Raw genomic sequence first — 22,919 nt, 5'->3', positions numbered from 1 at the left:
CAGTGTTATTGTGGTACTACTGCCAGACTGCAGCCAACTCAGAGCCCCATTGTTCTGGTACTGCATAAAATAAAGCAGCAGCTCTGTCTTAGAGAATCTGACATCTGAAAGACATTAAGTAGAACAAGCAGTACCAAGGGGACAATGTTCCAAAATTAATGAGAAATTTTAGCCTTGGCTCTTATGGGCACTGTTTATGACTGCAGTTATTCTCAGATAATCACGCCTGCTTCTTTTTTCCCCAGGTGACATTGATCCCAACACATGATACCGAGGTGACACGAGAATGGTACCAGCAGACACATGAGAAACAGCAAGAGCTAAACATCATGGTACTAGCAAGCAGCAGCACTGTTGTGATGCAGGATGAATCCTTCCCAGCCTGTAAGATTGAATTCTAAATCTCCCAGCCCCACTTTACGTTCATTCATTGACTCTCCAATCACCGATGCAACATCAGAGATGCCATCTAATCACAGTCCAGGTCTTCTCTGGTTTAATCCTTTACATGGTTCCCATTTGTCAGGCAATCGGGTACCCATCTAGCTCAGCACTGGATACCGTGAGAAAGAAGTGCAGGGCTCTGTAATATTCTGGACTGAGCTAAGGTTTTGTGCAAGAGCAGTTGCAGGCCAGGGGCGCTTCCACTTTCCCTGCTTTATTCTGCCGCCTGTACAGTTTCTGTAGACTATCTTGGCTGCCTTGCTGCTCTGAGAGCTTGTTCCACTCTCTTCCTGGCTGCCTTGCCATTTAACTTGTAGCACCATGACCCTCGTCTTTCTGGTGAGGGCTAAAATGCTGCTGCTGCATGTTGACGGTGTTTGGGGGGCAGGGGGATAGAGAAGAAAACTAATTTGCAAAGCAAACGGACTGAGATGATGAAGGAAGGTCAAACTTTCCAATCATAGTGTGACAGTGAAGGGCATTCTTCTATCTCCCATCCTGAGCATACAGGTGGTGTTCTGGGTGAGGGGATCTGTACTCCAACTGGGCAGGGCCACTGCTGGCTACTTCTGCAGGCTTCTGTCCCAAAATACTTACTTGCAGACTCCTGCAGCACTGGCTCTCTGTGCTCAGGGAGCTGTACTGAATGGCACGTTGGTTTGAGAGGAGAAAGCTCAGCCTGTTGCTCTTTGCTGTGAAGAGCACCTTCCTAAGCTGCTAACTTGAGTTTTGCACACCAAGTGGCTAACCTACTGCACAGTGGCAGTGTGACAGCAAGAGGCACAGAGGGGTCACTGCCTGAACAGTCACACTCGAGAGAATCCAAACGCACAACTACAGCCGGTTCTAATGCAGAAGGGCTGCATCAACCTGGCCTCTGTTGGCCTGTGATCTTTGAGAAACCTCCCTGTCATTGTAAACCAAAGGTTTTACTAGGAGCGTGGTGAGGCAGCTGAGGAACTCACATGCCATACTGAGATGCTAGTGTCTGGCCAGTAGAGCTGATGTGGGCCAGTTCTGCAAGCAGCAGCAGTTTCTTCGCTATATGTATGCCAACAGCCCAGCTTCTTAGCTGTGTTCAAGCTATTGTTGCCTAAACTGCCCCTCCAAAAAAGTGCACCCAGGATTTGGGGACTAGAACCTGTGGGATGAGGAGGAAGAACTCTTCCCAAAAATACTTGCAGGAAGTAGATCAGTAACTGTGTTAGCTCATAGCTTCTCCATACCTGTGTCAGGGATGTACACGTGTTGCCAGCACAGAGAAGCCTACTTGTGGTTGCAGATGGCAGCTGCTGTGTCCTTGCTGTATGGCCGTCCTGACAAGAAATGTAGCTGTATGCTCTGAGGGCACCATTGCTGCTGAATCCAGAACCTCCTTGGCATACAAGCCCATTCCAGCTGCAGGGCTGCCCCTGCAGGGAGATCAGCTCCAAGAGTGCTGGTACTCAGGTGGACTGTGTCAGCAGCAGCAGGAAACCTTTGCCAGAACCTGAACCACCCTATCACAGGGATGACTAACTTTCTGTAAGACGAAATGAGTGGCAGTAGGTCGTGCTCCCCTGGCACAGTAGAGACGAGACAGAAAGTGCTGTTGCAAGGCTTGGCATACAAGTATTTCCATCTGCTGCGTCACCCACGGTGCTTGGCCCTGAGCCGAGGTCTGATTCCACAGTAAGCATCCCAGGACGATGGGCTGTACTTGCCTAGGACACTTCCGTTTCTATGCTAGTGTTTTCTAGTAGCTGACACAAAGAAAATGCTGCTTAGAAACTTGCTCCTAGAACTAAAATGGAGCTTCTAGGGAAACGGTTTATTTTGCATTTAATTTATATATTTATTTTTTGATCTTAAGCTGCTTTTTGTTTGGATTTACTATTTTAATTTATACATGTTAACTTGACACTATGTGCTCTTGGTGTCAGCTCAGAGGTTTCTCAATACAAATACTTAGATGCTGCAATTTAAAGAACAACAACAAAAAGACCACAGAGAATTGGGCGGAGTATTTGCTGGCAACAAAAAGGATCTCTGCTTGCAGCCTACCAGGCTGTGTCTAAAACCCAGCAGCTGCAGGACAAAGCCCAAGGCAAGCAGCCTCTCCCCTGGGGCAGTCAGCCCTTTTAACACGCTCCCTGGTAGGAGTGTGTGAGCTTACTTGGGGACTTCTGAAATCCCTGCACTGTATTCACGTTAACCATGGAATCGCAGTGTGTCTGCCAGAACAAATGTCATTTTCTGCAACCCAGTGGGATTATTTTCTATGAATGTCAGGTACAGCAAGCAATTGCAGGCAGTAACAGACCTGCTTTTGCTTCTCCCAGACTGTGCTCTGGGGTTTTGCCTTCAGTGCTTTGGGGAGATCCTGGTTCACTTGTCAATGGGACTGGATGGCAGCCTGCTGCAGGAATAAAATGCCAAACAGCCAGTGCCAGGTAGCCAGAGAAACAAACGTGACATCTTCATTGACTGGGTCCTTGGATCCCTCAGCATGGCTAGGCATAAAAGCTAATGCACTAACTTTATAGATAGACCCACATATGAATGTTTCTCAATTTTAAACTTGAAGCAATTCTGACTAAGAAGCAGTAACAGTGAGGCTTTGCAAGGTGCCTGCATCCTCCCAGCAGGAGTGCAGCTGTTGGCACGTGTTTCAGTGCAAGCACTCACCCTCTGCACGCTGTGCTCCTGCACTCTGCAGCTGTGCTGCTCGGACTGCTCAATCTTTCCCCAGTTCACTTCCGTGTCCTCGAGACGCCACAGTTTTTTTCAGACTTGTGGCAGTCTCTTCTGCCTTCAGTTCCTCTCCCTCCCTCGCGATCTTCTGAAACTACGGGGAAAAAGAATTGTATAAATTCCAATTTGTAAAGCGTCAGACTCTGCTCAGCTTGCAGGAGCCAGCAGAACCCACCCAGAGCCAGAGGTAATACAACACTATAGAGAGAAACAGTTAAACTCTGCTTTTGCTTGTTTCTGCATGTGGGCAACAACATGTAATCTTCCTGTATGTAATAGGTACAAAATACTATTTTAAACCTATAATTTAAAAAAAAGTGAACGTCTTAACTGTATTGAAATGGCAACTTGTGCTCCCAGCTTCTATGCTAAATGTTTTAAAAACAGAGCCCTGATTCTTTTCTTCAGCATCATATTTCTATTTGAATTTAGTTCCTCAACCTCTGTCCTTTTGCCCATTTCCATGTGAAACACTCTGTAACTAACTACTGTCAAGAGAGGAGCCCAACACATTAATAATAAAGCCACATTAATTGCAAACAAGAACACCTTCAGTTGTTTCAAACCGTTCTTTAAGTGTGCGTGGTGGGGGCAGGGGTGTGCAACACTGCTTCCCCATGGCTGCTGCTGCAGCCCAGCCCTGCCCTCAGCCCTGTGGAAGGGATGCCCACACTGAGGCAGATCTGCCTCCTGAGAAGGGCTCCTCGCCGTTCAGTCCCAAAGCCATCTCCTGCCCCTCCCAGCAAGCTGAGGGCCTGCAGGCACAGCTGTGTGTGCAGCCACTGCTGTGGACACTGCCTCGCAGAACTGCATTGCAGCCCTGTGCCCATCCTTGACCCTCAGGAATGGCTGCTCTGCCTGGCACAGCTGGCACCCCTGGAACTGGAAACATCCCCAGAGTGTGGGAGGCACAGCCAGGCAGTGCTCAGCCTGGAGCCAGCAGTTGGGCAGGGCATGCAGCAGGGCCTCCATACTGTGCTGATGCAGCATCATGAGGCCCATCCCTATGGCAGCAGCAGGCCTCTGCCCTGCTGCGCAGCTCCTCCAAAGGGACAGTCACTCATTTGGGCCCTTCTGCTTCTCAGCTGAAAATGAGGACAGCAGCCACCTGCTCCTGCTGTGCCCGGCTGCAGTCAGGCTGGGCTGATGCCACCAGCTCAGCTCTTCTGCTGCCTGGGGGCCCTTCAGAGGAAATGCTGCACAGATGAATGCAGAGCCAAAAGAAGGCAGGGATGGGGTTGCAGCCCTCAGAAGTGGCTGCAGTGGGAGGGGAGTACACCACCATTTGTGCAGCACGACAGAGAGCTCAGGGCAGCTGCCAGAGCTGTTACTGACAGGGGACGAACCATGATTTCTGTGAGCCAGAGCTGATTTCCACAGCTGCTTTCCAGCTAAACAAGTGCACAGCTATGGCCACGCTCCTGCTAACAGTGGCTGCAGCCATACTTGCATTTCCCCAAAAGCCGGCAGGCTGAGCACTGTCCAGCATCAACCTGCAGAGGGGACCTCCCCCACTAGCACTTCACGTAGACCAAGCAGCAAACACATCTACTCTGGGCTGTTCTGCAGAAGAAAGGAGGCAAAAATCAGCCCAGCTGCCCAACCTGATGGCCAACACTGTGCTCAATAATCTGCAGCAGTGAACTGTGGGGCTGCCATGGCCAGCACCATGCCCAGGCCACTGCCCTACTCCCTAGTGCTACCCCTAGGAAGCAGGCAGTGCCCAGCCGGAGCTGATTCCTAGCAAGGTCCCTGCAGTGGGAGCAATGTGCTGGCATCAGCTGGGACCTCTGTGAGCCTAAGAGGAGGGCCACAGCAGGGCAGAACTGAAGGAGCAGTGCTCAGGCACTGCCTCAGGGCCCTGAGAAGGATCTGGAGGGCTGTTCTACTTCCAGCTTCCCCATGGCCAGCTCTCAGGACCAGGACACACCAAAGCCTAGCAACCTCAGCCCTGACAGGCACAGGCCAGGGAAGCTGCTCATCCAAACCTGAGTACCATATTGCCAAAAAAAGCTGGAGCTCTTCCATGAGCACATGGCAGGCCTTCTCCCAGATCCCATCACAAAGCCCAGCAGAAAGGGCATGGGTTTCCTACTGGTGCAGTGCTGCACTCAAAAGCCACTGTAATACCCACTGCATTTCAACTACAAATGGACATCACCTGAAACACCCAAACTGAAAGGTAGAGTTGTTGGGCATGAGGAAGCATTATGCAGGATGTCCTTAGAACCAACGAGAAAGTTGGACCAGGTGAGAGGAACACTGCCCCTGGGTCTTCACTCTACAGCAAACTACCATGGGTCCTGGACAGCCAGGACCTCTTCCCCTGTACAATCAGTTCTTCAAACAAGGAGAATGAAAAGAAGCATCTGGCTTTCTCAAGCAAAGCCCCATGTGTGTGCACTCACTTCAGCACTGACTTGACCAAAGTTTCTTCTTCCTCCAAAATGGCCGAGAACAAGCAAGGCATGCTGCCCTGAGCATCAGCAAGCTCTGGCACATGCACACTGCTGCACAAGTCAGCAAAGACAGACACCAGACCCACAGCAGAGATTTACTGTGAACACACATCACAACACAGCACAGAGATCTTTGGGCAGAGCTTCACAAAAACGTATATCGTAGCTACAGACAAACACGCAGACTTGTCCATAAATACAGGAGGCGCAAGAGGCACAGCCCTGCCCTGCACTTCGGATGTGGCAGGGACACCTGTGTCAACATTGCCCTCAGGCTTGTGCTCACAACTCATTTACATAAATATGTATTAAATATTTCTCATTTTATATAGAATAAAGTTTTCTCCTTATTGTTTTCTAATAATCCTGATGTGCTCAAATAGCAGTTTCTCTTAATTTCTGTCACCAAGAGTTCAAAGCTTTACCTCACATGACCCTTGGGGACTAGAAAAACCCGTGTGTGTCCTCCCTGCACACCTCTCTCTGGCTGGATCCCTGGCTCCTGCCAGCCCAGCCCAGCAGGAAAACATTCAAGTCCACTCCAGAGAGAGGTTTTCTTGCAAGTAGCGGTCTTGAACCTGTTCTTCTCATTACTCTCCTCAAATTCACTCAGAATGCTTTCTCCTTTTCCTATTCTTCCCACTACTGCCTCTCTAAATCAGTTTTTGGCAGCCAATGGTGGGGATCAAGAGAAGGAGAAGAAAGGAACAGAGAGGAGGCTGATGGTTGTGAAGAACCCGATTACTCTGAGCCCAGAATGCCTTCCCTGAAGGCTATGGGCCTACTAATCTCCAGGGAGCATTTGTCCCCTCTGGACTCACCACTCCAAAAGCCTCGGCTCTACCACTCCTCTGCTGTCCCAGTGAGCGTAACAGCCCTGGGGAGACGCTGAACCAACAGTGTCACATCTCTGCTCGATGGAGGTGCATTTGTTGTTTGTTTAACATGGCAGATGGAGTATTGTCTCTTGCTGGATGGCAAAGCGCTGGCTTGTGTAGGAGCAGAGCAGACTCTTCGACAACTTAGAGTCCTACAGACTTGGGACATGGCTTGTTCCATGGACAACCATCTGCATGAAGTGCTGTGCAGGAAGTTGGCTGCCTCCAGGCTAGAAGCACTTGCAGTATGCTGTCCAGCAAGCTGCTAGTTCTGCTGATCCTCCTGACATGGTGTCTGTAGCCCCTCCACGCTTGTCTCAAGAGGCAGCGGTTGCTCCCAACACAGCTGACCAGATAGAAGCTGGTCTGACAGAGCACTGTGCCCCACATATGGTTCCTCACCCACATGCTCTGAGTCCAACACCTCTCCCAGAAGCTCCTCTTCACAGGGCACCAAGATGTTTCTGGCCAGCCCTGATTGATCCAAGCCAGTCATTACCCCCAAATCCCCCTCACCTGGCTTCACTCTCTCCCCAGCTGGCCTCATCTCAGACTCTGCACCACTCTTTGGTTTCCCTATGTTAATTGGATCTAACATTTCCTCAGCTGAATCTTCTTCCAGCTCCACCATACGTTTTTCCTTCGGGTTAGAGTTCTCCTTTGCCAGCTCCTTCTTGCACGGTTCTGGGAGCACACCTGTCTCTGGGTCCTTACTCCAGGTCAGTGTCTCTGGGGCACTGGGGTCCATCACTGGCAACCCAGACATGCCCACCTCTCCACCAAGCCCTCCACTATCAGGCTGCCTCTCTTCTTGCTCAGGGGATTGGCTACTCAGCTGCTCCTCATTTTTGGGGGGACTGATGGAAAATTTCTCAGCGAAGTTGAAACGAGTGCAGCTGTCCAAAGAGGTTGGGGAGGATGGGCCTGCACTGGAGACAGTACTGGAAGGGCCACTGCTGTCTGCAAAGAGGAGGAAAAAAATCTTAAACATTTAGCTGATACTTCCCTAGCCCAAAGCCTGAGCAAACCCAAGCTGTCTCCATCCCGCAGTTTTAAAAGAAATGGGTGAGGGTCACCTACATGCCATGCACCCTGGCAGGGGCTTGCAGCTGCTATTAGGTGTGCTTCTGGCAGCGGTTCAGCTCATGAAAACACAAGCACAAAATCTACACTTACATCTTGTTATATAGTGCTACATTGACGTTTCAGGGCAACATGAAACTTCATGTTGGGTATTGAGTGGAAAAGCTGTTTCTTTCATTCCCTCATTATTAGGGGACACTCATCTTCAACCTCACTACCCCTGGATCCTGACACACACAATCCCTGAATGCTGAACTACAATTGCCTCTGGAAGAAGAAATATTATTTCTCCACCAGTGACTGTTCTTGCCTTATGCTGTACAGAGAGTGAAACTGGAGAACAGATTTAGATTATATCTAGTCCAATAAAAGGGGGAGGATTAAACAATCGTTGTTGGCCAGATCAGCTCCTTGACCTCAGTGACAGCTCAGCAAGCAAGATTCCAGGCAAAAAGAGCAAACAGCCAGGAGAGGAACAGATCTGCCCTTTCACTGGCAACAATGACTTGTGTTAAGGCGTTTGCTGTTAAACTCTTTGATGGGTCTTTCCCCTTCAAGATACAGTCAGATCAGCAAAAGGAACAAACTATAGTCACCACTTCTGCAGAGACCCTGACAAGCAAGGAGTTACAGAAAAGCCCACAAGTGAAGAGTTAAACGGTAGGCTATCCTGTAGGGAGCTCTGACTGTGGCACGTATGTGGCTGATGGGGTAAGGAAGGTGCATCCACATGCTGACACTGAGTTGGCCATGTGTCATGGAGAAGCACAGAACTTGAGATGAAAATGAAGTGCATTCAGGCTCTCCATGTCCTATGGCACTCAGCAGAGGATGCCTGGAGAGACAACATCCATCCAGCAGTAGATTTCCCTATAATAGACAGTACTATAAAGAGCCCCTTTTCCATCCTTCTCTGGGAGCTTTCTAACAGCATATGACTTATTTTCCTCTTCCTTACTTCCCCATTCTGATTCTGTTCCATTGATGGCAAAGCATAAAACCAATACTTGGTTTCTACCATTCCACCCTCTTTTCCCCTCCCTCTCCATCACATTCACCCCTGATCAAGAACAGAGCACACTCACACCAAGGGGGCTTATCCGACCGCTGGCGCAGTGGGAAAGAGGATGATGACAGAATTCTCTGAGACATAAAAGGGTCCCCTGGTATCTGGCTGCCAATCATTGAATCAAACAAAGCTTTAAGAAAAAAAAAATACACAGGACAATAACATTCAGGCAGAGAGAAAAAAAAATGGCCACAATGGATCAAACCAGAGACTACATACCCCAGCAACCATTAACAGGCACTCAGGAAAGAGTTTAAGAGTGCACGTATAGAGCTGTGACTGCCCCCAGCCCCTGGGATTCTAAGCCTCAGATTTCCCAAGCTGGAGTTTGTATCCACATCGCTGTGCTGACCAGCAGCAGACAGACCCAGCCAACCACCCGTCCTCAGGTGTGTGGCCTAGGATGGCGCTGAGCTGGATCCCACAACTGACTGCGGGACTAGAACACCCTGAAACAAGTATCAATGACTGTGCTTATTGCCCAGTCTGTCCCCACAATGTAAAAGACCAAAAGTCCTTAACTGCTTGCTTTGGCTCTGCTCTGCCCTACCCAGAAATGAGCCCACCCCATCAGTACCTGCAGTAGACTGAGCATGTGATTCACTGCAACTCCTGCACACAGCCGTCAGGAACTCATTGACTTGCCGCAAAGAGAGGGAGTTGTGCAGGGTCTCCAGGGGATAAATGGTGGGAACCATGGAACAGCCTTCAAAACCTGGAAAGAAACCCAAACACAAAATGAATAGAGTAAACAGCAGTCTAAATCTGTGCATGACCACTCATGGCTTAAGGAGCTAGGCAGTCTGGGAACCAAACAACAGCCACATTCAGGACTAAGGTCACTTTTTCTAGGCCAAGAAAATCACCAAATCACCATTAGGCAATCACATGCAGTTACAGACCTGAAAACAAGCATCCAGGCATATGCAAAAGGAGGAGGAGGAAACATCTAGCAGCAGCAAGGTTTGCTGCAATGCTTGTGTCTCTTTTGCTAAACTGTCTGGTTATGAAGGGGAAACCTGGTGTGGTTCTGCAGTTTACAGAAGCTAAACAAAACTTGAGTGAAGTCAGCAGAATTTCCAGGAAAAGACTCCCACCATCAGTAACACTCCAACCTGACACACAGTCCGCTCTCCACCCATCCCTCAGTTATGGTGCATTGCTGCCTTTGCAAAGTGTGGGAAAAGAACTGCCCTCCCTCCCAGCACATCCTGCAGTGAACACCTGATAGGCCCCTCCCGGTTTGAATCATGTGTCCCCAAAAAGACCTTACTGTCAGCAAAACCTGAATTGGTAGAAGCCGCATCAACATCTAACAGACTCTTGCTCAGAGCTAAGCTGCATCACAACCACTCACAATAAATTATTTGCTATCGGGTCAGCAGAGAATTACAGCAAAGCATCTTTCTCTTCATCCAAACTTCCTGATAGCGCTCTGTGGCACTAAGCCAACCTGAAACTGTCAGAGGAGCAAGGAAGAAACAAAAGAGTCGCTGGGCACATGGGAGTAAGGCTCCTTCTGCTCTGCTTGTCATGTTTAAAGATCTCTAAACTCCTTAAGCCCAGGCTTCCCATGCTGTGCGCCCTAAGCTCCTTCTGAGGAGTTCAGAAAAAAATGAAAGGAATTGGATCTGCTCCTACAGGTAAGAAAAATTATTTTGAAATGCAAAAAAGTGCATTGGCTCTTGATACACACATCAGAACTGCTGCTCAGCACACTGACAGGCTAAAATTGGTCCCTGCACCTACGAAGGAGAGAACCTGGAGCACCCAGATTATCTGCTATATATGTCATTGTTCCAGTCCTTCAGTCACCTCCAGATTTCATCAGATAATCTCTGCCCCAACGCACTCATCTAACCCAGTTCTGCAAGAGGCAAGGAACCTGAGCCTGCAGATGGTATTTAGAGTGATTACATGCCATACAAGGAGGCTACAGACCAGAACATCACCAATTTGCAGTGCTGCACGCATCCACTACCATAACAGCTACTGGAGATGAATAACCCTCCAGCCACCCAGAGGGGTTACCTATGCCACAAACTGCCTGTGAATATTAATTCAAGACATGAAGGATAACAAATCTTTGGCTAGGACAAAGGAATGTAAGACAGAAAAAAACACCATGTTCTTCCCTCTCTTGCTGAAAAGTCCTTCCTGAATAAGGAAGAGTGTTTATTCATTATTTTCTCACAGGCACCCTGAGAGACAAAGCTAAAGGAAAGCAGTGAGGTAAAGACTTTAAAGACCAGCAGACTGGAGATGGCATTGGAGGAGCATAGAGAGAGGCTCATGTCAGCTCACAACAGAATCTGTCTTCAGAGAGACCAAAGTTGACTCAGCTATCCAGGGCTCCAAAGAAAATGGAAAGTAGTTTAAATACAACATAGGGCAAAGCAATGTTGTTACAAGATACACTGGAGGCACTGACAGAGATGTGAGTGTATGGGCAAACCTCTATTAAAGAGAAGAAATCAAAGATCCAGTGTCAAAGGAAGGTGTGACATCAACAACGCTACTGACAGACAGAAGCCAAGGAAGGCTCAGGTGAGAAGTCTTTTTGGCCCGAATCAATTGTTTTTGTGTATTGTACTTCTACCTGAGAGTTCTGAGCATTAGCATACATGTTTTCATCGGCAGCAGTTACCAAGTTACTACACAGCTGTCTGGTTGTGAGCTCTGTGTTGCCCGTGCCTGCATAGTGGAAATCCTGAAAGCGAGGCAGAGCAATGGCACTGATACATCCCCAGAGTTGTGTGTGCCAAAGCTCTGTATATCAGCTCCTCGGGAGCAAAGAAACACTCATCCCAGTCTCAGCACAGATTCTAAAGGGTATGAAAGAAAGCACGCTCAGCAAGTCCCCCTCCAGCACTCTTGGTCAGTTGAGCCATATTTAGCTGGGAGAGCTCCAGTATGCCACGGGTATACCCATAAGTGTTCATATACATGTACACAATATGCACATGAACCAAGACTTCTGCTAGTGAGCCCTTCTAAATTTAAGTCTGCGCAGTCAGCCTGAAGGTCTGTTCTGGTCAGCTGTTCCCTGCCCACAGTGCCCGAAGTGTACGTTCATGACAGGCTACAAGACCAGACAGCATGTGGTGACTCCTTCCCCAGGCCTGCAGTGACCTTACAGCTCAGAACTGTTCTGAACATGATGCAGCTTTTTCATGACATTCTCCAGTCTCCTCTTAAGCTCAGTCACACTTTTAACACCCCCATGTAGAGTTAGGAGGAATTTCACTCTGTTGTTGGTACTTTTTTTTTTTTTTTTTTTTAAATTTCACTTCTACTTGTTGCTGCCTCCTATTTGGTCTGTTAGAAACATCCCAGTTCTTGTGCTGAAGCAGAGGCTCCAGGCCACTCATACCACCACCAAAACCACCCTTCCCAGAGTGCAGGTGTCTGCCTTTTCCCAGTGGTGATGGTCACCTGTACATAAAACTGGGGCAGTTTCCTCCTGTTACCCAACATGGATTTACACTGAACATCACCTTCTGTTTTACTGCCCAGCTGCTCACTATCCCATGCTCCTTCTGTTTCCTCACAGCTGACCCTTATCATTATCACTGCTATTCATTACCAACATGAACTCACTTCACACCCTTCCTTTCCCAAACTAGATGAGCACAGGTGCCCAGAATGATCACTTCAAGGCTTAACTGTTGATCCTTCCAGCTACGGATGCCAAGCACACACTTTTATCTTCTTGTTTCTATCTTTTGCTTCTTTTCTTTGTTTAGGTAGAAGTATACCTGAGAGCCAAGAGAGGAGAGGAGGGAAGGGGAGTACATAGTTTTACGAAGGAGAAATTTGGACTTTCAGCTACAAAGACAGGAGAAACTTCTCTTTCTCCTGGTTGATTCCAAAGACACCAATTAACTGTCGTCTGAATGGCAGTCAAACTGAGGGGAAACAAACAAACAAACAAACAAACAAAAAAACTTACTGAGTGCAGACATAGGAAACCTACTATTTTGATGCACAGAACTCATCAGCTCGGCTGCATTAGAACAGGTGGCACAACCCAGCATCACGCTGCAATATTTGGGGTTTATTTGCCTGAAGTGCGGAGCTCACGTGGGAAGGTTGAGATCTGCAGCAGAGGAAGCTCAGCTTTGGCTCTGGAGCAGTCTGCTTTGTTCCAGTATCTCATCCCTTGAAGCAGTTTTGATCCTCTTTAGTATTTGTTGCTAGGAGACCAAGGATTGTCCTAATTATAGATGAAAAGCAACTGCCATCTCCAAGCTGCCTACTTGACAGAAAGGGCTGTATCAAGAATAAATAGGCTGTATATAAAAAGTTCTCTTTTCTAGGCTCTGAAAATGTTTGATCCTGTTGCTTTACTGCCTGAGAAGCTGTGCTGTGTCTGCCTCTGCCACATACAGGTCTGAACGAAAAAACAACTCCATGCATCACACCACACATTCAGCAAGCCACATGCACCGAGCAGGTTTCATGGTGCAGCCCTAGCCAGATGCCCCTCTCAGAGAGGAATCTCCTGCTTGTCTTAGGAGCACTGAGACCTCAATGCATCAGATTTCCCACCTGTGCCAGAGGCTGACAAATACCCAAGAAGCACTGATTTATAACATCTAGATTCAATACTGGAATCTCCTGCCTCCCCCCATGTGACACACTGCAAACATCCTAACAGGTGAAACAGATGCCATGCAATGCAGACGCACGGAAGCTCAGCGTCTACCCTAGCTTGACTTGGTCTCTCTAAATAATACAATCCCATAAGCACTCACTTCTCCTAAATAAATTTCTACAGCATGTTCATTCACTCTGCACGCGATCAGCTGCAGTGCCTCCTTAATGTCCTTTCCTTCCACACTCTCAACCCTTTGGTTCCTCCATCAATAAGGGGACGCTAAGCAGCACGCTACTGAGACCTGGGCAGGTGCATCACGTCAGCAGGACACCACGTTGGCAGGAAAACAGCATTTGCAGAAAGCTTATTGGCTTACACTGGATAAAGGAAGAAGGCAATGAACAATTGCCCAGGATGGAAAGAGCAGTTAGAGCTAGACAAAGAGCACTGGCTGACGTGGAAAGGCTGCTCCTAAGGCTACAAAACTGCCGGTGCAACAGCCCACACGCCTTGCTGCAGCAGCAATCCAGAGATGTAAGGGATACAGTGAGGGGAAAGGCTTTCCTTTTTTAGAAGCAAAGCATACTTTGCATTCTCAAGCAGACAGTGGTCCCTGCTCAGCTCTAAGAGCATGGGACTAAGGCAGCTGCAGCGTGCAGTACCGTAAAGACACTCCAAGTCATCCTGCCCTGAGATCAGCCAGCTCCTGAAGAGGCGCAGGTGGTAGGAGCACTGCTGGAGGTGATGGGCTAGAGTGGCATCCAGGGAGATGTTCCGGCTCGTGGCATAGTCAGAGGAAAAACGGCGCAGCAACTGGGCAACGTGGTGGTGCTCAAACGCATCTGGAGGAAAGGGGCCATAAAGAGTGAGAGGAGCGGGGAGGTGCAGCTGGGGAACAAAAAAAATGTAGAGGTGTAGGAAACGGAGCTGCCAGCAATGGGGCTGCTGTGCAGGAGGTGACCCACATCACGCACTACAGCCCAGTCCCTCCCACACTAAGAAGAATAGGAATAGCCTCAGTTCTACATACCCCAAATCAGAAGGCAGCAGGGCAGGCTCCTGCCTGACCCAGCCTCTGCCAAACACAGTGCATGTGGGCAGTCCCACCACAAGCTGAATGGCGAGGTTTCATCTTTGTAAGTGGAAGTCGGACAACTGAAAAAATGCCAGGACATGTTCTAAGTCCTGTACACTTCAGGTTCAGCAACATAAGAACATCGTCCCAGACTCACCCTCCCAGCGGAGACAAGAAATCCAGACTGCCAACAAAGCACAGAGTCCTGCATCCAAATGCAGCTGCTCACTTCATCAGATGTAGGAGAACAAATGACCTGACACCAAACGACCGGAGGCAATGCGAGGTATGCTGGGGGACACAGTATGGCTCGACTGAGAACATATTGTTAGTGTGTGTGGAAAAAAAGGAGTGCTGACGTACCTTCTTGAAACTCTCAAGAGAGCCCTGTGCAATCTTTTGTGATGTTCTTGTTATCACATAGCAGACAAGATCCTAATCCACAGGCCTATCTTCTCCTCTATTCGTGCAGCCTCAAGACTCACGTCGTGCTGCCAAGACTCATGAGATCAGGTCATAAACCATCTGGCCTGATCCTGTGCTGGGCCACTGCTCTCTTTCACCCATCCCACCTCATCAAGTAGAGGCAGCTCTTTAGAAAAAAAACATCCAGATTTAGGGCTATGAGTAACTTGTGTGTCTTCAGGCAAGTGGTTCATGCAGCTGAACATCTTTCCCATTAAATCCAGTGCTACATCTATGCCAAACTTTATGCTCACACCTGCTGGACATCTGCTTTCTTGATTAAGAAGCACTCTGTTATTAGAAATATTCACTGGGTCCTTGGGAAAAACCTGATGCTCAGTTTCACTTTATTATACTTCTGTGGGGGACAGCTGCTTTACAGTATGGTTTAGGACAGACTGGTGCTTGGTACAAGTTCTGTTGACAAGATAGAATGACACATCCTGCTGACACACGCATTTCCTCAGATGGCACCCAGACATACAAGCAAACTGAGCAGCTGGCCCTTCTGGGAAAAAAAAAAACAAACAAACAAAAAAAAAACAAGCAAACTGAAAATAGGTTCCCTTTGGATAGCTGAAGTAATAATGCTACATTTAGCTGCCCCTGCCTCCTTCATCTTTCCCAGAACTTTGGTCTTTATGACAGCCCTCTGGACTTCTTTCGCCTTCCAGATCACATGGAGCAGAAGTTCTCTGTATTTATTAAGAACAGGATTTCAGAAGCAGCCCTGATCACACAGGACAGAAATGCTTAACTTAGTATCCTTCTGTGACCTGCTTTGGTTCTAAATTGTCTCACCAGCAGGAGCATGAGTTTTGGGTAGGAGTGATGCTATGAAACGTTTTCAAAAGCTTCTACACAAGACTTGGATAATAAATAGTAGCTCAAGGAATCTGCTACAGCAGAGCTAGTGGTCTTTAACCTCAAGAGACTCACAGCTCTGGTGATAGGTTACTAGCACTATGAAGCAGAGATGGTGAACAAATATAGGCACTGTCAGACATCCTTCCTTACCAAGCCTTGTCATAGCTACCAGCATGACAGGAGTGAGGACAGTGAAGTCACACTGTGTGACACACTGCTGATCTCCTCCTAGCTCAGGTAGGTGGCAGGGCCAAGGCAGCACTGTACACCAACAGCAGATGGAAATTCTGGGAGAGACCATTCCCAGGAAGACGTCTGCAGGAAAGGTGAGACTACTCCCACCACCACCACTGTGCTTGGAGTAACCAAGAGCCCAATCTAACAAACTAGTTTGCAAACAGGAGGCTGTGAAGCTACCAGTGCTCTTAAGACCACTGTGCTAAGGCAAGCTGCTAGCACCTCCCACCCTCCCATCACAGACCACACTTTTCCAGGATCTCTTCTTGTTTCAGATCTGAAGATCTGCAGTGTAGAAACCGAGGACCAAAGTTGCTGGTGCTCTTAGGATATGGAGTAGACATTCCCCCACACATCTCAGATTCAAAGGCATTCTTCCCACAACCTCCACCCCCTGCAAGGCAGCACTAGAGAAGGCCTTACGTCAGCAGTGGATTTAAAGGCTGCTTTAGGAATTCCATTCACAGTCACTGCTCTTGATTATTCACCTGGGACACAAATGCAGTCTGACAGACCTCCCACAAACAGCACAGGAACTACTGAGCAGTAACAGCAGATGAATGAACAAGTCAGTCACAAGGAGACAATGGGGGAAGGTGAAGCATGGACACCAGGTACACAGACACGCAAGAAACCACAAGAAGGCTGAGAGTATGTGCAGAGAGGAGAACTGAACGTGAGCATGGGGTTAGAAGTGTGAGGGAACGTCAAATCAAGGAAGCAAACGTACCATTAGTCGGATGCTTTGCAAACGACACAGAAAATCGTTTTACGGCTGGCATAGACAAGAGCTCTGAGGAAATAAAAACAGATCATCTCAGTTAACAGCCTGCCTCTAAGGAACCCGCGAGCTTCACGTGCTTGCCTCTGCCCTTTCAGGTGCACCTCCTGCTGGGCCTCCCTAACACACCTCCATTGGCACTGCTGCCGTACCCCAGGCATGTTCTGCCTACAGGTCTGAGGGAAGCTCTTGGGTTCCTCACACACCACCAGCTCCCCACTTCCCTTGCACTGTCCTGTCAGTGCCTCTCCCAGCTCTTCAGAGACACCAGTGGCACTCCCTCCATCACAGCAGCCCATACCTTCCCACCACACTTCCAGCTGTCTTGATAGCAACCCAGGTTCAGTTCAGTGAGAGATGCAACAAGGCCACACTCACAGCCACAAATCCGTACCAAGCAATCAGCAGCACCACCACATATTCTGACACCCTGGAGCTATAGTCCCCAGGATTCACCACTGCTCAAAGAAAAGACTGTTCCACGGAACTGAACAGCCCTGGCACTGCTAAATGCAGCTCAAAACATCCTCTAAATGCAAGCTAAGCAGAGCTATTTATGAATCTGAAAGTTAAATCAATGAAGTAATTAGGGAACAAACAGAAGATCCATGAAGACATATCTCTGCAGTTCTGCTGCTCAAAGCATGTCAACATAGAAGAGGTTTGGGGATACACCTGTCAGACTGGTCCTCAGGCTTCTCCTGGCTGTGAATCAGACCAAAGTTCTCACAGAAATCACACATCAGAAGTCAGTGCAGGGAGAGGCTCTATGTATCTGATGGGGCACAAGTAGATGAGTCTGTGGATTAGTCTCCATATGCTCAAACAAATAAAAAAAACCTCCAGCTTATTCCCACTCTGTTACTATGTTACTGTCCCACTCAGTTTCTATGGAAAGAACGGTCTGCATCAGATCATCTGTAAGCAGGATCTGATGGGAGAACACATCCAGTCATACCTTTCATTACTACTCAGGACCTAAGGATGTCATTTCTATTTAATGCATTCATTCTACCTGGTCAACGTGGTCTTTATACATGCCTGTCACTGTATATTGAGGTTAGGAGATTCACATACCAATTATGCTTCCACACCCTACACTGTGCTTCCCTGTTTACACCCACTGACTTCCCCACAGAGTATACTTAAATCAGCTCTCAAAATTGCTTCAATTTTCCTTTGCAGCATAACAGCCTTAAAAATGTGGTGGGTTTTTTTTTTTTTTCCTTCTTTTTAAACTACAAATAGATGGCAAAGCTCTTTCCATGTGTCCTCTGAGAACTGTGCGAGCCCTGGTGCTGCAGTCACACAGACGTTAGCCACCATCAGCCCACCCAAATCCCCTTTATGCCTTTACAAGAACATCAGTTTAGATGGTGCTGCAACATAGGCTACTGGATCCCTGGATTGAGACAACTGAACATCAAAGCATCACCAGAGAACCTTCCTTCCACCTGAGCTTGGGACACAATCCTCCACTGAAGTATTCCTTAGCTCTCTTCCAGTGCCAAGCAAAAAGACTGAAGAAATTAGGGCCACTTTAATTTCACTTGAGCAAGCCTTTGATGAAGTGCCACAAGCCTTGCACCATATGTTGAAGCATCACAGCCACGAAAAATGTCAGCAAAGATGTGCTCCAAAATCTGGAGACTTTTTAAAGATTATTTGCCTGATGACTGAGAAAAAGGCCCTGATATAAATGTACCCCATGTGTCTGCTGTAGCCATGTCGCTTACTGCATTCAGCTCTGGTGGTGTTTGGCTTCAATGGCAATGTTCATCATTTCATTGGTGCTCATTTTGAAGGAAAGGCCCAGAACAAGGGCTTAGCTCACATTCCACACTGCCTTCAGGAGATAAATGCCCTTCTGCCTCCTACCTGTTTTTCCCAATTCCTCACTGCAACGCTCTAATTTTATGGAAAATACAGCAATAGTAGCAGAGTGACAAAGTGTTTGGCTGCAGCAAATGAGGAAAAGCCTAAATGAAACAGCTACAGATGCAGAAATGAAGGAAAGAAGCTGCTTACCTTTGAAAAGCCTCAGCTAGGCAGGGATCTCCAGAGAGATACCCTCACCTCCACCGTCAACCCTTAAATGAGGGCTGGGAAGGGGTGGATCCTGGCTCCAGCCCTTCCTGTCACTCAGCTGCACTGCACATACCTGAGCTCCCCTGGGCTGGCCCTGCCCTCCCAGCAGGTGCTCCATCACTGCTGCAGGCTGTGACTTAGCATTTCTGCTACACTCACAGTTACTATGATTGCAGCAGAGCACAGGGTGCTGTAACACACTGAGAGATATCAAAAATGAAATGTAACATCTAGATGAATAATTCTGGGCTGTGTTAGTCACATGTTAGTTAAGTAAGTCTGTCTTGTAAGTACTTGAGTGTACAGCTGCATCTCAGTACACAGAATACAGAATTTAGGCAAACACAGCAGGAACATGCTCTGGACTTCGATTGCAAGGAGCCAATTGCAGGCATGCTCCTAGTACACAGCTGACAGAGAAAGAAAGGCAGCATTGCACCAGGGAATGGTGGCACTGAACAAAATCTGCCCTGGTACCAGCTGGGTACAGAACAAGCAGTCTTTGACAGTTTTCCCTAAGAATTAGTAATTGCCTTTGGACCTATGGTGTTTGCTTGGCATGGAAGAAAATCAGTCAGTGTCCTAGCTGGCCTTTTCAGTGTTTCTTGTGGTATTCATACCCCTGCCCTGTGCCAAACATCACGAGCTTCTATTCTGGGACCCACAGTCAGCCGGCACTTGCTGCCTTGGGCAGCTCAGGCAGCAGGGCTTGACAAATCCTTCCAGTTCACCCTCCTTGTCTCTATCACACAGCCTGGTGCGTGCTACAAAGCTCCCTGAAGAGGTGAAAGACAATGCAGTTTTCTCTTACACTGAAAAGCAGCGCAGAAAGCCAGTGTACATCATGGCCTCTGTACAACAGTATCCATGGGGTTCCAGCAGATCCCAGAATAGGTAACATCTTTCCACCTTGATATGTTAAGCCTTCTTCCTTGCCTCAAACACTGGACAAAAGTCCAAACCAACCTCCTGTTTTCCCTCAAGGCCACACATCACTGCCTTAGTTATCTCCTTGCCTTGTCTCACACTGGTGCAAGTGTTTAACATGAGCCTGATAGGAAAGACACTTTTTTAACCTTACCACTTCCCTAGCCCATCCCACTGTGGGGTAGTGAGCAAGTAGCTGCATGGGACTTGGCCATCTCCTGGAGTTAAACCACAATGGGGGGAATCACCTCCCTTAATGTGCTTCCTATGCCTCTTTTTATGGATGTTGTGGAGGTCCCATCCCTGGAAGAGTTTAAGGCCAGACTGGATGGGCCTCTGGGCAACCTGGTCTAGTAGGAGGTGTCCCTGCCCAAGGCAAGAGGGTTAGAAATGATGGTCTTCAAGGTCCCTTGCAACCCAAATCATTCTGTGATTCTACAGTTCTGTATAGCTAAGGGTGCAGTTGGCTTTCTGGGGTGCAAGTGCACACTGCAGACAAATATCCAATTTTTAGTCCATCAAGTATCCTTAAGTCCTTCTCTGCAAGACTGTTATCAGTCAATCACTCAATCTACTCTAATCAATACTTGACAGAGTCTTACTGGGATCATAATGAACACTTTCACTGGTGCATTACATCCCTACAACTCCTCTAGAATACCTCAGTCTTCTGTGCTCCAGTTTCCTTGAAAGTAGCAACGGCCTCTCTGCTTCTCAGTGCATAATTCACTTACACCATCTGGAGATAAATCCTCAGCTGGCAACATCCCTTCATCCATGCACACCAAGCAACAGTTGTACTGATGATCCAAATACATCCTACCAGACTGTCTTGCTGACCTGTACAGCAGTTTCTACAGACCACTCACAATAACTCCAACTTTGAGTCCTTCTGTTGAGTTTCGTCCAAACACACCACTTACTGCAGGCGTATCACACCTACTACACTGCCTTCTGACAGCTATCTCAGATTCTTCTGCATGCCCAGCACACAGCTAGGAACTTCAGTACTCAACTTCTTTCCCTCAGCACATCACATCACCCCATCTTCTGTAGACTGAGGATTAATGTCTCAATAGAACCTTGTTTTAGCACCAGTAAGGTCAACAAGGTAAGCAAGATGATTTTACATGTACCAAGACAGACCTACCTCATATCTAGACCAATAATCTTTCCTCCACACCAGCAAACAGTATTAAAATGCCTGAGGGAAATCAGCCACCAGCACTACTGTACACCAGCATTACCATACATCAACATACAGCTCCTCACACAATTCAGCCCCTGCCTTGTCCTAGCAGGGAATGAGGCCTCCTGGGATATGACAGAATGCATTACTGTAGATGAGGTTAATATACACATCCGATCGTCACTCTTCTTAGCAGTCTAAGTCTCTGCCTTAGTAGGTTCCTGAGACACCAAAGGCCACAGATTAACCTGCTGCACAGAGAACACACATACCGTCTTTGTATGTCAGGCTGCTGGCAAACTTTTTGCCATGGCTGCGTGCGTAGTCCTGAAGGTTGGGGGCACTGGAGGAGCCTCCCAGCACAGTGGTGCTAAACAGCCCGGTGCACTGTGACCCTGGAAAGGCATGGAAGGTGTTAGTATGACATCTCCACACCATGCAACTACAGAAAAGCAGTGTTAGTTGAAGAATGAGGAATAAACTGCCCGCTTTAGAAGCAATCCCAGGAAATGCACGATGCTGGGGATGAATGGGGAGGCAGTATTCCCCATTCTGAATTCAGCAGTGCCAAATGCACAGCAGGTAGCCCAATATTCAGCTCCAGGAAAGTTCCCAACTCCTTCCAATGGTTTATTTCCCTCTGGCTCTTCCAACCTAATCTAGGAAAAACATCCTGACACAGTCAGCAAAACCAAGTACTCCTGTGAGAAAAGCCAGGGTGCAGATCACTGATGTTCACGTCACACAACATCTGCTCTCCTGCCCTTTCTCTTTGGAAGGTCCTTCTTCTGCTGGACACTGAGAAGAAGAAAGAGTTACCTATATCTAATACATTTCAGGGTGTTGAAACTGTTGCTGCAAATGTGGATTGATCACTCTGTCAATCAGTAAGGAAAGCAACGGGACCAGAGAGCTTTCTTTCACACCCACTTGGTCATGCGCTGACTCAAGAGACAGTCCAAGTGTTCTGTGAATGACCCTACAACGCACCAGAGGCACACACACCGTGGAGCTCTGATTATCCTACGGTGAGGAAGAAGGCATGCATTACATTCTCATGCACAGGAGAGTGCATGTGAGCTCTGGTAAGTGCTGGTGTTTGCACAGCATTTTTCACAGTGGCTTGACGTTATGTGACATTTGGGGAACGGCTGGGTATTTGAAACAGGACTCTCAACCACAGAAAGCAATTGTGTGTGAGGAAAAAAAAAACCACGCAACTTATTACTGGAAAGATAAAACCACTGATTGTCTACAAATGCCTTGCTCAGCAGCCTTGATACTACATTCTGTAAATACCATCTGCTAAAAACATTACTCCCACATACCTTGCTTCCAGAAACAAGCAGGTTGATCTTGCTCCACCCTGTCTGCCAGGATAAGAAGCCTGACATTCTGCCTACTGGTATTTAAGTGAAACAGTGCATCTGTTATTACTGTTAAAATAAATAAATTCTTCCTATAGTGGAAGCAGCTCTTGGTTCTAAAATGCAGCATGATTTAGGTTGGAAGGAAACCCTGGAGGCTTCCAGCTTGGATCAGCTTGCTAGGTCCAGTCAAGGTTTGCATACCTCCAAGGAAGGAGAACGCAGGAAGATTCCAAGCCCCTGTCCCAATATTAGGCATGCTTATGGTGAAAGATTAGTTCCTCCAAGGTAATTGGAATTCCCTGTGTTGCAACTTCTATTTGTTGTTTCTCATCCTATCACCATGTGTCCTAGAGCAGACTTTGACTCCTCTGTAACCTCCTGCTCAGGTGGCTAGACAGCATGAGGGTCTTCACCAATTTGTGCTGCAGCCCCACACACCCCCACTGCTCTGCCCTGGGCTGACGCCTGCTACTTCCATGCCCTTCTTCACCCAGGGCACCCAGAGCAGGCAGCAATCCTTCAGACACAGTCTCACAAATGCTGCATAGAAGGGAAGGACCAGCTTCCTCAGCCTGCTGGCTGCAGTTCTATCAACCTGGCAGAGAGAACAAGCCATCTGCCTTCTCTGGTGGAAGGACGTGCTACTGCCTCACA

General features: G+C 47.9%; 2 protein-coding genes across 22 annotated transcripts in view; one reads left to right on the top strand and one right to left on the bottom strand.

Moving 5' to 3' along the window:
• MAP1A (microtubule associated protein 1A) overlaps nt 1-3,723 on the top strand; it is a 50,295-nt gene extending 46,572 nt beyond the window's left edge. For all 4 annotated transcript variants that reach the window (XM_015292137.4, XM_046899196.1, XM_015292138.4 and 1 more), the window contains one exon: nt 246-3,723. In XM_015292137.4, the coding sequence (XP_015147623.3) occupies nt 246-401 (156 nt within the window). In that variant the 3' untranslated portion in view covers nt 402-3,723. The remainder of the gene's footprint in view (nt 1-245) is intronic.
• PPIP5K1 (diphosphoinositol pentakisphosphate kinase 1) overlaps nt 2,234-22,919 on the bottom strand; it is a 44,692-nt gene continuing 24,006 nt past the window's right edge. For 6 of the 18 annotated variants that reach the window (XM_015292145.4, XM_046899197.1, XM_015292148.4 and 3 more), the window contains exons 27-32: nt 21,168-21,290; nt 16,641-16,703; nt 13,929-14,108; nt 9,244-9,381; nt 8,683-8,796; nt 5,718-7,474 (exon numbers count right to left, since the gene is read on the bottom strand). In XM_015292145.4, the coding sequence (XP_015147631.2) occupies nt 6,780-7,474; nt 8,683-8,796; nt 9,244-9,381; nt 13,929-14,108; nt 16,641-16,703; nt 21,168-21,290 (1,313 nt within the window). In that variant the 3' untranslated portion in view covers nt 5,718-6,779. Of the gene's footprint in view, nt 3,272-5,717; nt 7,475-8,682; nt 8,797-9,243; nt 9,382-9,448; nt 12,863-13,928; nt 14,109-14,296; nt 14,422-14,453; nt 15,315-16,640; nt 16,704-21,167; nt 21,291-22,919 lie in introns of those variants that run through there. The other 12 variants (XM_046899205.1, XM_046899200.1, XM_046899198.1 and 9 more) reach the window with 12 other exon arrangements.

This window comes from Gallus gallus, chromosome 10, assembly GCF_016699485.2.
Source record: "Gallus gallus isolate bGalGal1 chromosome 10, bGalGal1.mat.broiler.GRCg7b, whole genome shotgun sequence".
NCBI classification, from domain to species: Eukaryota; Metazoa; Chordata; class Aves; order Galliformes; family Phasianidae; genus Gallus; species Gallus gallus.
Note: the sequence above shows the minus strand (reverse complement) of the source record. Positions and strands in the feature narration are given on the sequence as shown.